The sequence below is a fragment of the Loxodonta africana genome, chromosome 10, assembly GCF_030014295.1.
Source record: "Loxodonta africana isolate mLoxAfr1 chromosome 10, mLoxAfr1.hap2, whole genome shotgun sequence".
Taxonomy (NCBI): domain Eukaryota; kingdom Metazoa; phylum Chordata; class Mammalia; order Proboscidea; family Elephantidae; genus Loxodonta; species Loxodonta africana.
Window position 1 is genome coordinate 46,712,834 of NC_087351.1, and position 19,457 is coordinate 46,732,290.

Sequence of the window (19,457 nt, forward strand, 5' to 3'; positions counted from 1 at the left end):
TCCACATGAGCACGATTAAGTGTTCTGGAATTCCCATTCTTCACGACATTATATATAATTTGTTATGATCCACACAGTTGAATGCCTTAGCATAGTCAGTAAAACACACGTAAACATCTTTCTGGTATTCTCTGCTTTCAGCCAAGATCCACCTGACATCAGCAATGATATCCCTCATTCCATATCCTCTTCTAAATCTGGCTTGAATTTCTGGCAGTTCCCTGTTGATGTACTGCTGTGACCACTTTTGAATGACCTTCAGCAAAATTTTACTTGTGTATGGTAGTAATGATATTGTTTGATAATTTCCTCATTCTGTTGGATCACCTTTTTTTGGAATGGGCACAAAGGTGGATCTCTTCTAGTCGGTTGCCCAGGTAGCTGTCTTCCAAATTTCTTGGTGTAGGTGAGTGAGCACCTCCAGCACTGCATCCTTTTGTTGAAGCATCTCAATTATTATTCCATCAGTTCCTGGAGACTTGTTTTTTGCCAATGCCTTCAGTGCAGCTTGGACTTCTTCCTTTAGTACCATCGTTTCTTGATCATATACTACCTCCTCTAATGGTTGAACATCGACCAGCTCTTTTTGGTTGAGTGACTCTGTGTATTCCTTTCATCTTCTTTTGATGCTTCCTGCGTCTTTCAACATTTTGCATACAGAATCCTTCAATATTGCAACTCAAGACTTGAATTTTTTCTTCAGTTCTTTCAGTTTGAGAAATGGTGAGTGTGTTGTTTCCTTTTGGTTTTCAAACTCCAGGTCTACGCACATTTCATTATAACAGTTTCCTTTGTCTTCTTGATCTGTCCTTTGAAATCTTCTGTACACTTCTTTTACTTCATCATTTCTTCCTTTCACGTTACCTAGTCTTCATTCAAGAGCAATTTTCAAAGTCTCTTCTGACATCCATTTTGGTCTTTTCTTTCCTTCCTGTCTTTTTACATGACCTTTTGCTTTCTTCATGTGTGATGTCCTTGCTGTCACCCCACAACTCATCTGGTCTTCAGTCATTAGTGTTCAATGTGTCAAATCAATTCTTGAAATGGTCTCCAAATTCAGGTGGAATATATTTGTCTTAGCTAGTGCTGCTGTAACAGAAACACCACAAGTGGATGGTTTTAACAAGGAGAAATTTATTTCTCTCACAGTCAAGGTGCCAGTTCCAGGGGAAGTCTCTCTCTTTTAGTTCTGGGGCAAGGTCCTGGTCATCAGTCTTCCCCTGATCTAGGAGCTTCTCACTGCAGGGACCCCAGGTCCAAAGAATGCACTCCACTCCTGGTTCTTTATTCCTGGTGGCATGAGGTTCCCCTGTCTCACTGCTCGCTTCTCTCTTTTATATCTCAAAAGAGACTGACTCAAGACACAATCTAATCTTGTAGATTGAGTCCTGCCTCATGAACATAACTGCCTTTAACCCTGCCTCATTGACATCATAGAGGCAGGATTTACAGCACATAGGAAAATCACATCAGATTACAAAATGGTGGACAATTACACAACACTGGGAATCATTAAAAAAAAAAAAAAAACCTGTTGCCATCGAGTCTATTCTGACTCATAGTGACCCTACAGGACAGAGTAGAACTGCCCCATAGAGTTTCCAAGGAGCACCTCATGGATTTGAACTGCTGACCTTTTTGTTAGCAGCCATAGCACTTAACCACTATGCCACCAGGGTTTCCACTGGGAATCATGATCTAGCCAAATTGATACACATTTTGGGGGGACACAATTCAACACGTAACAATACTCAAGGTTGTATTTTGATTCTTGTGGACTTATTTTAATTTTCTTCAACTTCCACTTCCACTGCCTATGAGCAATTGATAGTCTTTTCCGCAGTCAGCACTTGCCTCGTTCTGACTGATGATATTGAACTTTTCCATCCTCTCTTTCCACAGATATAGTTGATTTGATTCTTGTGTTTTCCATCTGGTGAAGTCCACATGTAAAAGTGCCATTTATGTTGTCGAAAAAAGATGTTGCAATGAATAAATTGTTGGTCTTGCAAAATTCTATCATATGATCTCCGTCATCATTTCTATCACCAAGGCCATATTTTCCAACTACAGATTCTTCTCGTTTCAACTTTTACATTCCAATTACCAGCAATTATCAATGCATGTTGATTGCATACTTGATCAATTTCAGACTGGAGTGTTGGTAAAAATCTTCAATTTCTTAACCTTTAGCATTAGTTTGGAGCCTTGGTGGCATAGTGGTTGAGTGCTACACCTGTTAACCAAGGGGTCAGCAGTTTGAATCCTCCAGCCACTCCTTGGAAACCATATAGGGCAGTTCTACTCTGTCCTATAGGGTCATTATGAGTCAGAATCCACTTGATGGCAAAGGGTTTGGTTTGGTTTGGCAATTTGTGGTTGGTGCATAAATTTGAATGATAGTAGTATTAACTGGTCTTCCTTGTAGTCGTATGGATATTATCCTATCATTGACAGCATTGTACTTCAGGATACACCTTGAAATGTTCTTTTTGACAATGAAAGCAGTGCCATTCCTCTTCAAGTTGTCATTCCCAGCATAGTAGACCATAAGCTTGTCCAATTCAAAATGGCCAGTGCCAGTCCATTTCAATGCACTAATGCCTAAGATAATGATCTTTATGCGTTCCATTTCATTTTTAACAGTTTCCAATTTTCCTAGATTCATACTTCGTACATTCCGTGTTTCAATTATTAATGGACGTTTGGAGCAGTTTCTCTCATTTCGAGTTGTACCAAATCCACAAGTGAAGGTCCCAAAAGCTTTACTCCACCTACTTCATTAAGGCCGATTCCTCTCTGAGGAAGCAGCTCTTCCCCAGTTGTATTTTGAGTGCCTCCCAATCTGAGGAGCTCTTCTTCTGACACTATATCAGGCAATGTTCTGCTGCTATTCTTAAGGTTTTCACTGGCCAATTTTTTAAAGTAGACTGCCAGGTCTTTTTTCCTAGTCTTAGTCTGGAATCTCTGCAGAAACCTGTATACCATGGGTGACCCTGCTGGTATTTGAAATACTGGTGGCATAGCTTCTAGTATGACAGGAACACACAAGCCACCACAGTATGACGAACTGACAGATGTGAACATTATCCTTAACAGCAAAAAATTGGATATAATCTCAATAATCCATTGCTGTTGATTCCAACTCATAGTGACCCTATAGAACAGAGTAGAACTGCCCCATAAGATTTCCAAGGAGTGGCTGGTAGATTCGAACTGCCAACATTTTGGTTAGCAGCTGAGCTCTTAACCACTACACCATCAGGGTTTCCATTATAATCTCAATAAGAACAGTTATATAAATCTCTTGGACTATAATGTAGCCATTAAAATAATTATGGAATAATTATGTAAAATATTTATAATATAATTTTATATCAAGAAATGACTGCCATGAACGTGTATGTTTAATATGATTACAAAAGTAAAAATATGTGTGTGTATGTAGGATTAAGTCAGAATTAGAAGCAATTTATTAGGCTGATGGGACTACAGAGGTAAGCTTTTTTTATTGTGGTAAAATATACATAACAAAACATTTGCCAATTCAACAGTTTTTACAGGTACAATTCATTGACATTGAACATTGATTATGTTCATCACGTTGTGCAACCACTACGTACAGGAGTAATTTTTGTTGTTTTTTAAATTATGCTTTTAAATGTATTTACAGTAAATAAAAATTGGAAGAAAAAAGGAGATGTTCTACAATGTTAAATGGTGCAGAGAGATTTTGCATTTAAGTTTGAAGTCTTAAGAATGTCAGCGTGTAAGCATAAATGAGGTGATATTAATGTCATAGGGCCAAACAGACCCTTAGTAACTATGTTGACTGTACTCTTTTCCTGTAAATATATTTTACTAAGTGTAGCCTATTAGACTCATTCATTGTGAGATACTGGCTTCCTATGTATATCAAATTAGGTACTGAATGAAGCAGCCTCCTTCATGAGATGCCATCTCTTCAAAGTTGATCAAATTCCATTTGGAACCTGCCATTATAAACTGGTCTTATTAGTCTAAAGAGAAACCACATTCCATGAACCTGGGCCAGAGTAATAAAGGAATGCACAGCTATTTGTTTCTCCAGATTTATACATTATCCTGGATTTCTGTGAGCCCTTAAAAGGGATTTTTAGTTCTCCAACAGAAGAGGTTATAAAATGAAAAGAATTTATTTATTGGCTTTGGTAACTGGGAGACTGTGTTAAAGAGTCTAGTGTGCAGTGAACACTATTGACTCTCTTGCATCAAGAAATATGGCACTGGCTATTGTATGAGCTTAATATCCAACAGATTTTATATCAGAATGCATCTCCCTAGCGTTGAGATTTTTTTGTATTGAATCCAGATTTGAGGTATATATTTTCTTAGGAGTATTTCAATTAAAAGATTTGATTTTAAACTAGCTGTTTATCTCTTACAAATTCTCTTGCTAGAAACTCAGTTAATAAAAACACCACACTATACCTGCCATTATCTTATCCTAAGCTCTTGGCCCTATTTGACCTGTTGAATTTCAGGAGGGCCATTTCCAGACATTCTCCTGTCTATTTTGTCCAATCCAGAGGAAAAAAAAAAAAAAAGGAGAGAAGAAGCTTCCCTCCACACACTTCTCTGAATTTTTCTTTATAACTTTGGTGCCGTCTTAGTTTCCTAGTGTAGCTGTTACAGAAGTATCATAAGTGGGTGGCTTTAAAGGACATAAATTTATTTTCTCATGGTTCTGGAGGCTAAAAGTCCAAATCATACTCTTGGCAGTATGGATTCCTTGTGTAGGCCTCTCTCCTAATTTCTGATGTCTCCTGGCAATCCTTGACATCCTTTTAGATGATCTGCACATGGTATCTCTCTTCCCTCTGTATGTGTCTGTGTATCTCTGTCTAATCTGCTCTGTTTATAAGACACCACTCAGAAGTGATTAGGTTTAGGGCCCACCATACTCTGGTGATGTCAGTTACATAACAAAAGAAAACCCCTATTTCCAAACAGGGTTATATTTCTAGGTACAAAGATTAGGACTTCAACATAACTTTTTTTTTGGGGGGGGGGCACGATTCAATCAATAACGTTGGCTAATTACTCTTCTGCTATTGACAACTTATAGTTTTTCAATGAAATATTTCACATTCAGGAAAATATAGAGAATAGCATAATATCCATGTACTCTCATCACCCAATTCAACTAAAGGTAATGTTTTGCCATATTTGCTTGGGATTTCTCTTTAACTACAGATACTGTTGAAGTTTACTTTGTACCCCTCTCTGATCCCAGAGGCAAGCACTATCCTGACGTTTGCATGTAATCTTCCTGTCCTTGACTTTACATTTCTATTAAAACACATTTTGCCCTAAACACTTTTATTACAATTGCATTTTGCTTCTAAACAATGTATAGAATTGGTGTATTTTAAAAACTTACACAAATAGTATCTACAACTCATTTTTCCAACTCATCATTAAGTCCTTAAGATTTATCCATGTTGACATTTGTAAATTTGGTTAATTCATAATTGCCTCATAGTATTTGTGAAATTACCACAATTTATCCATCCCCTGTTACGGACATTCGGGATGTTTCAATCTTTCATTATTATAAACAATGTGCAGTGAACATCCTTGGACATGTCTCCTTCTACACATATCCTGGAGTTTGTCTAGGTGGGCTAGATTATGTTTTTTCTCCTTCACTAGAAAATTGCCAAATTACTCTCCAAAGTGTCTGCACCAATTTATTGCTCCAACCCATGGTGTGTGAGTCCATATCCTTGCCAACACTAATTATCTGACTCTATAATTTTTGCCGGTTTGAGTATGTGAACTGGTATTTCACTACAGTTTTAGTTTTCACATCCCTGATTAGTAGTGAGGTTGACCATCTCTGACCATATGGGGCTCTTCTGTGAATTCCCAGTTCACATACTTTATAAAAATTTCTGAAGGGTTATTCTTTTTTGTAGCAGTTCTTCATATATTCAGTGTATCAACCCTTTGTCTGTTATATGCATTGCAAATATCTTCTCCCATTCTCTGGGCTGTCTTTTCATTTTGTTTATGGTATCTCCTAAGCAAAGAAGCTAAAAAATTGTGGTAGCTAGCTTAATTGGCATAACAAAGTTTATAGAGAAAATGTTCTACATTCTACTTTGATGAGTAGCGTCTGGGGTCCTCAAAGCTTGTGAGTGGCCATCTGAGATACTCCACTGGTCCCACTCTGTCTAGAGCAAGGGAGAATGAAGAAAACCAAAGACACAAAGCAAAGATTAGTCCAAGGGACTAATGGACCACAACTACCACAGCCTCTACCAGATTGAGTCCAGCACAACTAGATGGTGCCTGGTTATCACCATTGACTGCTCTGACAGGGATCACAATAGAGGGTCCTGGAAAGAGCTGGAGAAAATGTAGAACAAAATTCTAACTCACAAAAAAAGACCAGGCTTTCTGGTCTGACAGAGACTGGAGAAACTCCGGGAGTATGGCCCATTTAGCTCAGTAATGAAGTCACTGCTGAGGTTCACCTTCCAGCCAGAGTAGGCAGGCCCATAAAACAAAGGGAGACTAAATGGGCACACTAGCCCAGGAGCAAGGACTAGAAGGCAGGAGGGGACCCAAGGTTGAGAAGGGAGAGTGTCGACATGCCCTGGGGTTAAAAAAAAGAAAAACTATGTGGTAGAACTTACCAAGCTATTCGTGCTTTTCCTTTGTGGTTTTTCCTTCCTCCTTTCCTTATTTGAAGAAATTCTTCCCATTTGAAGAGTAATTAGATATTTGACAATATCAAGGAATTAGTGTTAATTTTTTTAGGTGTAATACTGGTATTATGGACATTTTTTTAATGAGTCCGTTTTCTTTTAAAGATACATACTGAAATACTGTTTAGTGTGGTGAGTAAATTTTTCTTCAACCTAGTATGGGAAGGGCATGGGTAGTGGCGTATATAAAGCAAGATTGTCCATGAGTTGATAATTGTCAAAGCTGGGTGATGAGTATATGGGAGTTTATTGTATCCTTCTAATTTTGTATATGTTAAAAATTTCCCAGATAAAAAATGGAAAAAATACTGAGAATAGAGATCTTTTCCAATCTTTATATTATGCAAATATTTTTCTGTATTTTCTTCAAATAATTTTATAGTTTTGATTTTTGCATTTAGGCCTCTAATCCCTGGGTCACTTTGAAGGAACACCACAGAGAAAAAAAAAATTTTTTTTTTACCACAGAAGAGAATTGGAAAACAGGCTTTCATTGGGTTGTCCAAAGGATGGTCAGGAAGGAATGCTTAAATGGTTGGCCTTGTCCTATGGCAGTCTTTGTCCTGTGAAAGTGCTGTACAAACCAATGAGGACAGTTTGCTTTAGCTCTGTGGAGACATACTTTCTGACCCAAATCTGAAGAGCGAAACCCATTGTTTTCTATGAAATTGGAATAAAATAAATAAGGTATTTAACATTTAATAAAAGATTCTTGAATCCTTGAACTCTTTTTGACCATTTATCCTTTTTTTGGGTTGTAAGTTAGAATATATTTAAACATTCTATAATTTGCATTTTTTATCTAAGTAAAATAATTTTATTAAAGTCTGCATCTCAAAGAGTTAGCTCTTTAAGGTTCTGTCTTTGAAATTCCTGTTTACCATATAATATGCACATTTACAGAAAGGAAGAGCTTCTTTTGCATTTTTGTGGTGAGTGGCAGATGATTTTAGATCTACTGGGAAAGAGTTCAAGTAAAAGAGGCTTTGATCTGCTGGGATTTCTAACACATGTGAACTCTCGACACACTTTCTTTAATTCTTCCAGATGTAGCCAAATTGTTCTTAGTGAGTCGATGCTTTAGTTACAGACCTCTTGGCTCCTATTACACAGGATGGATTTCCAGATGTTCTTTCAGTTTGTGGTTTGCCCATTTCCCTCCAAGAAATGGGGTGGATTGATGGACACTTTATCTTTGTTCTAGAAGAAGGCATTTTTTTAATGCCACCCAGTGAGTTAAATAAATACAGTCCTTTGCAGATTCTACCTAGTTAGTTTAGAGAGAAAAAAGCTGAGTTGAAACAGAGGAAGAGTTTTAGAGAAGAAGCAAAAGGCTTGAAAAAACTTTTTTGTCTTGCTCTGAAATAAAGTGAGACTGCCCAGGGCTTTGACTTGGTTCATTCCAGTTTGAACCCCTGCTGATAATTTGCATTTCCACCCCAGATATACTGAATCAGAATCTATGGTTTAACAAAAAAATCCCCAGGTAATTCATTTTTCTTTTTAAATTGTACTTTAGATGAAGGTTTACAGAACTAGTTTCTCATTAAACAGTACACATATTGTTTTATGACATTGGTTAACAACAATCCCATGACAACACTCTCCCTTTTCAATCTTGGGTTCCCTATTACCAGCTTTCCTGTCCCCTCCTGCCTTCTAGTCCTTGCCCTTGGGCTCCTGTGCCCTCCTTTAGTCTCGTTTTGTTTTATGGGCCTGTCTAACCTTTGGCTGAAGGGTGAACCATGGGAATGACTTCATTACTGAGCTAAAAGGGTGTCAGGGGGCCATCCTCTGAGGGTTTCTCTGGTCTTTGTCAGGCCAGTAAGCCTGGTCTTTTTTTGTGTGAGTTAGAATTTTGTTCTACATTTTTCTCCGGCTCAGTCTGGGACCCTCTATTGTGATCCCTGGCAGAGCAGGCAGTAGTGGTAGCCCCAGGTGATTCTTATGTGTAATATAAATGTTGAGAACCATAGGTGTACCAGTGGTTCTCAGAGCTGGTCCCTAACCAGCAGCATTAGCATCACCTGGGAACTTGTTAGAAATGCAAATTCTCTGCAGGGGTTCAAACCTGAATGGACTGGCTTCAAATCCTTGGTCCAGCCTCACTAAGAGCCAGGAGTTCTCAGGATGAAGTTAAATGCATTGTCCTAAGGCAACTCAACACACATTTATTGGCCTTCTTTCCTGCCAGTTCGACAGCTGCTGAGTATATACTACGTGCCTGGTGTTTCTGCTGGCCCAACTCATTCTACAGACAGGCTTAACTAACCCATTACTAACCCTAATGGTAAATTAAGCAGAGAATTCAGAGTTAGTTCTTCAAGGAGACATACAGGTGTTCATTCCGATTGTCCCTATCTATCTGTCCTTTTGGCTTGGTTAAGATTAGGTACTTAAAAAGAGACTAAGAGAAGAAATACTGTCATTTCAACCGATCCTCGACTTTTAATAACCGTAAAGATAAGCACCATTAAAAAATGAGCTAGAGAACATCAAAGATGTGACTCTCTTTGAAGCTTCCATCCTGCCCTGAGAGAGGCAAAAATACATTACTGATGAGTTTATGTCACTTCTATTAATCACTAGTATATTTCTCATCATTTGCATCAGGTGCAAGAACTTGGAAAACATTGACTCTTTACGGTAATGTTGCAGGCTGAATCGTTCTGAAACAGATCACTGTTTTTTCATTCTTCACGTTTAAGCTTGCAAGCTTGGGATAAACACAGAATAACAGAGATGGACTCTGAATAGCTGAATAAAGTTTAGGGGTAGGAGTAGGGTGGGAGGAGAGTCTGAAACAATGAGAAAATGACTCTAGGGGGTAGTTCCAGTCATTATTTATTCGGTATATTCTTCCAAAAAGAAATTTAAGGTTGCTTAAAAGATGGGTTGAGATATGTGAGCTTTCCTATAAGCATATTTCAATTTTTTAAAAGGCACAGGGATGATAAAACTTTAAAACTCAGCCTTAAGTTTCCTGGCAGTCAAGGTAAAAAAAAAAAAAAAAAAAAAAACCCTCGAATTGCAGTTATGCTAATTCTAAGTTGCTAATAAAAGGAAGCATAAAGTGTGAAAGAGAAACATTTTCCCTTCCACTAAATTCTAAGAATTCATTGAATTAAAAAAAAAAAAAAATTGGATACGGTATGTTATCACCACTCGTCTGTCAGTTTGTTGTACTGTGGTGGGTGGCTATAATGCTGGAAGCTATCAAATACCAGCAGGGTCATCCATGATGGGCAGGTTTCAGTGGCATTTCAAGACTAAGATAGACTAGGAAAAAAGGCCTGGTAAGCTACAACTGAAAATCAATATAAACCCTGTGGATCACAACAGAATATCGTCCGATATAGTGCTGGAAGATGAGCCCACTGGTTGGAAGGCACTTATACACACAGTGGCTGCAGTAATGGACTGGAGCATACCAACAATCATAGAGACGGTACAGCACTGGGCAACGTTTCATTCTGTTGTACATGGGGTTGCCATGAGTCAGAGTTGACATCAACTATCAACCATAAGCTAGGATTTTTTTTTTTTTTTTGCATCTTTTCTCATTTAATTTTCATAAAAGTCCCGTGAAGCACATTGTGTCATCTTGATCTTACAGACGAGCAGCTAGGTTGACTGGGCACAGCCTGGTTGTAAGCCCTGATCTAGCTGAGTTAAAAGCCCTCACTATGCCCACACCACACCGCCTCTCAGTGCACACTCACCTGTATGGTTTCTGTAGTTTTGGAATGTGGGTTCATGCTCAGTGGGGCTTTACCTGTGGAAACACTGCCCTCCTCAGTTGAGGCAGAGTCCCTCCAGAGTCGTTTTGTGTTTTTGTTAGGCACACTTCAGGCGTCACTAGTCCGCAAGGGCTTCTTTTTATAGGTTCTTGATGTGGGAACTGAGATTATTGCCTTGAGACTTTTCCTCTTTTCTAATGGATGCACAAACAGTTAAGCACTTGGCTGACTGAAAGGTTGGCAGTTTAAACCCACCCAGCAGCATTGTGGGAAAAAGACCCAGTGGTCTTCCTCTATAAAGATTACAGCTTAGAAAACTCTATGGGGCAGTTAGTTCTACTCTGTTACATGGGGTTGCTATGAGTTTGAATCTACTCGATAGCACCCAATAGCAGCATATTTTCATTTTATCAATCTAGTAACTTTCTATAACCTAAATGTCATCAGAGAACTGGTAATTAAACACAGGACTGGGACCTTCGAGGGAAGAGTTCCAAATAAGGTGAGTCCTAGAAACAATGGAGTACTGGACAGCACATAAAAAACAGAGGCACTAATGTGGAAAGATATCCACGGTATATGGCACTGAGTGAAAAACTGCCTAAAATATGATTTGTATACCACAATCTCACTTTTACTGAATAACCTGGAGACATATACACCAAATTTACTTCTACTTTACAAATTGCTTTCATTTTTTTGACAGTGACCATTTATTAATTTTATAACTTTAGTTACAGTAAAATTTTCATTTTACTGGGGAAAAAGTAATGCGCCTCTAATAATGACCAAATTAAAGGCTCAAATCACAATCTGAATTTTTACACAGAGATCTATTTATCCAGACTTTGAATATATTTTCTCAAGTTTCTTTGCTACAAAGGGTTGCAGGCTTCCAAGACTGAGAAGCGTGCTAAGAGAAGAGTTGCTGTCATTTGCATATTACTAACTTATTTGCATGGAAACCCTCATGTCATAGTGGTTAAGAGCTACAGGTGCTAACCAAAAGGTTGGCAGTTCGAATCCACCAGGTGCTCCTTGGAAACCCTATGGGGCAGTTCTCCTCTGTCCTATAGGGTCGCTATATGGGTCGGAATCGACTCGACGGCAGTGGGTTATGGGAACTTACTTGCATACTGATGCTTCTGTTTATTTTTCCTAATCCAGAGGTTTGCTTTGATGTCTTAACACTATAAACTCTCTTGAACAGGGAGTATAAAAGGCTAATATGGAATATATAGGTTAGGCACAATCTTCCTCACATTGTTGGTGAAATTAACCTAAGCATTCTTCTCAATTTTCTGAAAACAAACAATACCCACACGTGTGCAACTCATGGCACTCCTTCTCTTGAGGAATAAAGGCTAAAAAATTTTAACACACTGAAGAGTAACAACAACAAATGAGAGAATGGACTATAAGGACTATGAGAGAAGAACTACCATAAAAGCTTAGCAGAGGTATTACATTTCGGTTTCTCACACGTTTCTCCATATGCTTAAACACTAACAAGGGCCTGGTAGCCAAATATACGTGGGAATAAACCAAAGCTTGGAAGACAGCAGCTTTTCCAGTACTCGTACACCCTTCAATATATATTCTGAGCACACAGGTAAATATGATGGAGGTCCTTAGAAGGCAGAAGCTACAAATAAAAAAAAATTGTGTGTGTGTGTGTGTGGGGGGGCACTACACACCATTTATTTGTTTCTAACCAATATCTTTCCCAAAAATGTTGAGATGGATTATAAGAGAATTGTAATATAAAAGCAAGGAGGGGTAGTTAATTTGTATCAAAGCCCACCCTAAGACAGTTATTATAATGAGGGATTAAAATTTAGCTCTGAAAAGAGGTCTTTTTAAAATCTATTTAAGCCTAACGACTCAAATGATGTATCTGAACATACACATACTATATTTTCCTTTTGTCCACCTTTTTATGCTGTTCACAAAGATGAATCCACATATTTTCCATCTTCCTGGCGGTACCCTAGCACAACTTCGACAGAACTGGTGTTATTTACTCTGTGACCCTGGGCAATTACTTACAAAAAAAAATCCATCTGAGTCTCAACCTTATTTGAAAAACAGAATACCAAAACCTGAGAGAATTGCCTTATTTAACATAAGAATGTATCCCAGGTTACTAGGTACAAATGATACAAACTTTTGCATTAAAGGGCCTGGCACATAGCAGGATGTGTTCATTTCTTTTCCTTCTGGCATTCTCTTTTGCAATTAAAAAGCAAGTGCTTTTAGAAATATAATTTATCTGGGCTTAGAGATTTGAACTCAGTAAAAGGTATCCAGCTGATTTAAATGTCTCCTTCAGTATCTTCCAGTTCACTTCTCTCAAATCATGTTTTTGTTCCATCCCTTCCATTTTGTAGTCCTTTCTGTTTGAAGAAAGACGTCAAAACAAAGTAGAACATGCTGAGTGCTTTCTCTGTCATTACACTCTCAGCCACTACCATATATCCTTTGTTAACCTTGTTGCTGTGTAAAATTTTTAATCACTGTAGATATGTATGGGAATAAATATGACTTTTGTATGTAAGGCAGTTTGGCAGGGCATATTGAGCCTGAGAAAGGCAATGTGTAAGATAAACTGCAAGTTTTAAGCCTACATTTCAGACTAAATTATTCAACAATTAGTTTGTCAGAAATGGTTCCTTTTAATTTATTGTCTAGAAATGCACACATGAAAGTTACTTTTTAGTTAACATTAAAAAAGAATATTAAGTAATCACAGTAATTAACTATTAGAATATAATTATATTTTCAGAATTCTGTCCTTGATATTTGGTAGTTTTCTAAGAAATTTGGTTATTAGCATATAAAATGATTAGAAATTTACCAAAAGTTATGCATATGGACATATTCATATAAAGAATCCATAGACTTGATAATCCTAAAGTATATGAGAAAGAAATCAAACTAAAAAGAGGTAATTTCCCAAATAAACTAACCTAGCTAAATGACAGCTCAGGATCACTCGTATTTTAGATGAGAAAATAGAGGAACGGGTTCTCTCTCGCGCCTGCTGCTTGTGGCCTAAAGTAGAAAGGCTAGTCCTACAAAACTGAGGCCCCTGTATGTCTTCCACACATAAGAAATAGCTCCTCCTCTCTCTCTCTCTTTAAAAAAATTTCCAGAGCGGTGTTTCTTAACTGGTAGGCATACTCCAACCTTCCTTTTTTCCTTTTAATGAGAATCCCTGCCATAGAGTATCACTGTTACTGATGGAGGTATCTTAATACTTCAAGGGTTTAGGCAGAAAAAGATACAAGTCACTGCTATAGAGGCTACGGTACAATAAAATGTTGGTCCCTCTGATCTGTGTGTGTCATATACGGAAGTTCAACTCCGATTTGTAGGAATTCCAGAAATTCAGAATACTTTGAAAAAAAAAAAGTATCACTTTATTTGTACACTTAAAAAAGTTGTACATAGAAACTTATATTACAATTCTGTAAAACTGAAAGAGCTGTTAGGGAAAAGGGAGGGTATTATCTTTTTTTGATTGATCATTAAGGACGTTAGCGAAATAAAACAAAAACACAGTAAAATGTTTAAAAAATTAAAGAACATTTTCCAGGTACAAATTTTATAAATACAAAACAAATTCACAAATTACTTTGAATGCTAAATAAATATCTAGTTAATAAACTCAGACTTAATACCTCCAGCCAATACTGGTACAGCACTTAAAAGGATATAAAATTGGATTCATTCATGTATAGTGTTGAAAAAATGTGCTTGTTAAACAATTCTTAGACATACACACATTTTTCTAAACAGTGGTACAGCAGAAGATTCATCTGCGTAGATAAATCTCTCTTAATACCACAACTTCTAAAAAAAGATCATTAATGACAAAATAAATCATAGGTGAAAAAATATTTTCCAAGCTATTTGGACACATGAATGATCTCAAAAATGTACAAAAACTTCTGTAAACCAGTACTGTATCCAATACATCTATCAAACTTATCAGATACTGAACAAAACTGTAGCAAAGGAAATCTTTCCTACATTCTCCTGAGTGCTTAATATTAAAATTGAGAATATAGTGCAGGCCACGCTTCAATGTGGTCGATCAGTTGTTACTGCTTTATACATATGTCTGCTTTAGAGCATAATTTCATGTTCCATTTTCATGAACTTTTCCTGAAATTCATCCTTTAGAAGGAGAAAATTAGATTCGTGACTTTTTTGCAGCTGGTGGTGTGCTAACTTGGTCCACATTAGGTGTGACATGGAGTCCAAGCTTTTGCGCCTGAATATGAAAAAACGCTTGAAGCCTGGTTCCAGCTTTTGCTTCACTTGTGTTACGAGGGTTGTACTCAAAGCAATTTGAAAACATTAACTCAATGTCATCAATAAACTCAGCTAAAAAGAAAGAAAACAAGATTAGAATGAAAGCATAACAATTTTAAGTATAATTTTTATTTGTATCATATCTGGAAACTTCATTATGAAAAAGAAAGCCTACTTTTTTCTTTAGAAACCAAAGACTCTGAAACAAGGTAACAGAACTGAGGCTTAAAATTGTTTAAAATCAAATGAGGCAGTTATATACTTACATATATTATATGTGTAATTACAAAGAACCTCCTTTATAAGATCAGATTCTATAAAATACCTTCAACTTATTCAGCCCCATCCGTCTTTCACCTCTATATGTATACACTGATAAGCATTTTAAGGACCTCTTAGGATGCCATCTATACATCATACAAATCAAAGGCAAAACAGTCTCTACCACTTTAAATAAAAATAAACATCAAAGGAAAACATCAATTACTTACATGCTAATTTATATTCACATTTGTTTACTTTCTCACGAATTATATTTAAGGCAATGGGCTTTTTGATGATGTCATAATAGTCTGGGACCTGTAAAATAATTCAAATATATCTTTTCATGAAGATTTTGCACTTGAAAAACAACTCAGTATTAACTTGAATAGTATTATTTCATTAAATCATGTAATACATTGTCTTATTGTCGTGGAAGTCTATTTGGTACCAAAATGAATGTTTAACAATTTAGTGTGAAAAAAACAATCATGGTGTTTGGTCTCTCTCTTTCTATATATAAACACACAAATTACTTTCTGGAGATTCTGAAGAATTACTATATTGTTCTCTATCAAGAAGACAACAGCACACTCAAGCCCAGATAATTCTACAGCAACCTGAACAAGTGATTCATTAGTGTTAGCAAGGGAAACAAGGAAGTTACCATGTATCAAGACACTGACTGCTTGGATTATAAATTTTACAGGCAGTACATTTTCATCATTTCCCTATTATGATCTGAATCTACAGTGTATACCTGAACTAATTAAATAGATTACAACAAGCAAAGAATATAGGAAAAACAAAACCATTACTCTTCATTTTAGTTTTCTGAGTGTGATTAACAACTTATCCTTAAATCTCATAATTCTGAATTGGTACTGACAACAGATTTTTAAATTTTATGAGATGCTATTCAATGTTAATTAATCCTTCACATTCTTGCTGTAGAAATTTCAAAGCAGAATCGATGATGTCACTTTTTCATTCAAAAACCTTCCCCCACATACTGGTGAGGCCCTTCATAATCTAGTTGTCTGAGTCTCTCTAATACCCTTTGCTATAGTCAAATTATCCACCATTCCCCACATTCTCATTTCTGGGTCTTTAACTTGCTGTCCCTTCTCCATGCAATGACTTATGCCATTTCTCACTGTCAAACGTCTATCTTTCTTCAATGACCAGTTCAAACAGTTCTTCCATAACAAACTTTCCAATTCCTGCTATTCCCCTCCTCTGAAATGCTCAGGTCAATCTCCTTTACTTCCGTAACACCACTATAACTTCCGTTGTAGTGCCACAGACTTTCTGTTATAGTACACTATGTTCTCACACATACATAAATAACTATTGCACCATTTTACAGCGCTTAGCTAGGTGAGGCCATCACTGTTATCTAACACACGAATGCCTAGCTTTTACATCAGCGCTTCTCAGAGCGCAGCCTCTGGATCAGCACCGTCAGCATCATCTGGGGACATGTCAGAAATCCAAGTAGTCGGGTATCCTCACAGACCTAGTAAATCAGAAACTATGGAGTGGGGCTCAGCGATCTGCATTTTAATAAGCCCTCCAGGTGATTCTGATGCTTGCTGAGTTTGAGATTCGGAGATTCACCGTTTTACATAATACAATCAAAACCAAACCAACCCTACTGCCGTCGAGTGGATTCCAACTCAGAGCAACCCTATAGGACAGAGTAGAACTGCCCCAGAGAGTTTCCAAGGAGTGCCTGGTGGATTTGAACTGCCGACCTCTTGGTTAGCAGCTGTAGCACTTAACCACTACGCCACCAGAGTTTCCTTTACATAATATAAATACCATTAACAGCACTCAGTTGCATTAACTCTATTCATACTCGTTACATGGAAACAAAAACAATGAGGTTATTTCAACACACTCATCATTTGTAAGAATCAATCACAGGATTAGAAGAGACCGGGGAAACTATGCTATCTAATCTCATTTTTTCCTTATAGGAACCAACCTTCCAAGTGGTTTTTTAAAAAAAGTAGACAGTAAATAAAAGCTGTTTTGACTACCTCAAAGTTGCCAGGTGGATTAAATCAGATAATACATGAAATCGTTTTATAAAGTCTAATAATATTATTACCTGAATTTTAGAAACCAGTTTCAAAAAAGGCCAGCTGTCATCATGCCGTACCAATTCTACAACAAGCTGTTCAAAAGCAGACAATTCATGAACTCCTCCCTGTCGACCTGAACTCCTTCGATTCAGTATCACAGGAGATGATTCTAAGAAAATAATTTTAAAACACTTTAGGTGAAAACAAAGCAAAATATCTTATCACCACAAGCTAAACTGGGCATTTAAAAACAAACAGAAAAATAGACATTCTGTACACTGAGATGTTATTAAACCCTGAATTTACTATCTGAGAAGTACAAAAATCTGAATCAAATATTCCTTACTTTCATAATGATCTTTTAAAATTTCTAAGTGAATAACGCATTGTCAAATACTCTATGAAATATTCAGAATAGGAAAACGTATAGAGACCAAAGTTTATCAGTGGTTACAGGGGCAGGCAGGAGGGAGGGGGAAAGGGAGAATCATTGTTTAACAAGCATGGCGTTATCCATCTGTTTATGGTGATGGAAAATTTGGCAATGGCTACAGATGACGGTTGCACATCAGGCTTAATGCACTCAATGTCACTGAATTGTACATTTTTTGAAACATCTAAGTTTTACTGAATATTATTTATTTAATAGGCTTTCCTTGAAACCGACACATGGTGAGCCTATGTGTTTCAGAGTCAAACTGTGCTCCATAAAGTTTTCAAAGGCTGATTTTTCACAAGTAGATTGTCAGGCCTTTCTTCTGAGGAGTCTCTGGGTGGACCTGAACCACCAAACTTTTGGTGAGCAGCCCAGCGTGGCAACCATTTGTGCCACACCAAGACTCCGGCTAGTGATTTCCCCTAAAAATATCACTTCCTTTACCCGACTCCCCCTGATTAAAAAAAAAAAAAAAATTCAGTAGCGCATACGGTAATCCTATCAAATAACCCTAACGTAGTTTTTTAGCTTGTCTAGGTGATAATGAGAAAGTATGTTTTGAGGGAGGCAAAGACGGAAGAGAATGAAATCAATTACAATGTGTTATATTGCGAGTGCTGAAATACTGGCCAAACACCTTGATTAAAACCAGAACATTGTTTGCATTTTCTTTTATTAAACTGCTACACTAGTGGAAAGACCTATTACCCAAATAGCCATTCCTTCAACGAATACTAAGGAGCACTGGCGGAGCAACAGTTAGGCACTTGGCTGCTAACAGAAAAGTTGGCAGCTTAAGCCCACCCAGAGGCTCTGCAGGAGAAAGACCTGGCAATCTGCTCTCATAAAGATTATAGCCTAGAAAACCCTATGGGGCAGTTCTACTCTGTCACACGGGGTTTCTATGAGTTGAAATTGATTTGACGGCACTCAACAACAATATTACGCTTCATGACAGGTTGTTCCCTAATAACTCTGTGCATCTTAGTGACAGCCTTTACTAAATAATTCTAAGTATCACAGTGTTCAGGCTTTCCAAATTAAATTTTTCTAGGTAAGAAATAATTGAAATTAGACTTCTTCATACCTGTAGATTGTCTTTTCCTGCCTCTTCTCTTGGATTCCCTATCTTGGAGAGAAAGTTTTGGAGCAACATGTAAAGATTTTGATGGTTCACTTGACTTGGTGGCAATGACTCTGAAGTTAGGGAAAGTAGGACTATTTTCTGGTATATTGTTAGCACTTTTCCTGCCTCTGCGTTTTCTACGAGGACTAAGTAGTTCCACAAATACATCTGCTTGCAATGGGCCATGACTCTGGCGAGTAGAACGACTGGCAATTCTTAAAGATTTCGTTTCCGTAGGGGGAGCAGATCTGATCTTTCTTAAGCTTCTACCAGTAGTTTTAGAAGGAACAATTGTTTTAGGTGTACTCTGCTGACTTCTTGAAGTATATCTCCCAGGATCGTGTCGCTGGCCACGGCTTGAGAAAGAAGAGTTAAGTCTCCCTCTTGTTTTAATTGGTAGTCTAACTTGTGGTCTTCCTCGTTTTGGTGGGCTACAAATATTAGAAAACACAATTACTGTACAGAGCAATGCTGAACATATTATTACTTCGATTCCCCTTGTTCTACTACAGATTCGATGACTTCTACATATATTACTTTTCTGTATTACTGAGACTTATCCTATACCTAATTCTTTATACTTCGTGCCAACAATTTTTTTATGGAAATGAAATCTAAAATGTACTTCTACATATTTCTTTTAATTGCAAAAAGAATATTAATATTTTCTTGGTAACTCCAGGATATCGTAATGAAAATCAAGCACTAAATTATGATAAACTATAATGA

General features: G+C 37.2%; 1 protein-coding gene across 4 annotated transcripts in view; it reads right to left on the minus strand.

Moving 5' to 3' along the window:
* Window positions 1-13,891: 13,891 nt before the first annotated feature.
* BAZ1A (bromodomain adjacent to zinc finger domain 1A) overlaps window positions 13,892-19,457 on the minus strand; it is an 88,625-nt gene continuing 83,059 nt past the window's right edge. For all 4 annotated transcript variants that reach the window (XM_064292392.1, XM_064292389.1, XM_064292391.1 and 1 more), the window contains 4 exons: window positions 18,690-19,159; window positions 17,193-17,335; window positions 15,307-15,394; window positions 13,892-14,887 (listed from right to left, as the gene is read on the minus strand). In XM_064292392.1, coding sequence (XP_064148462.1) covers window positions 14,694-14,887; window positions 15,307-15,394; window positions 17,193-17,335; window positions 18,690-19,159 — 895 coding nt within the window. In that variant the 3' untranslated portion in view covers window positions 13,892-14,693. The remainder of the gene's footprint in view (window positions 14,888-15,306; window positions 15,395-17,192; window positions 17,336-18,689; window positions 19,160-19,457) is intronic.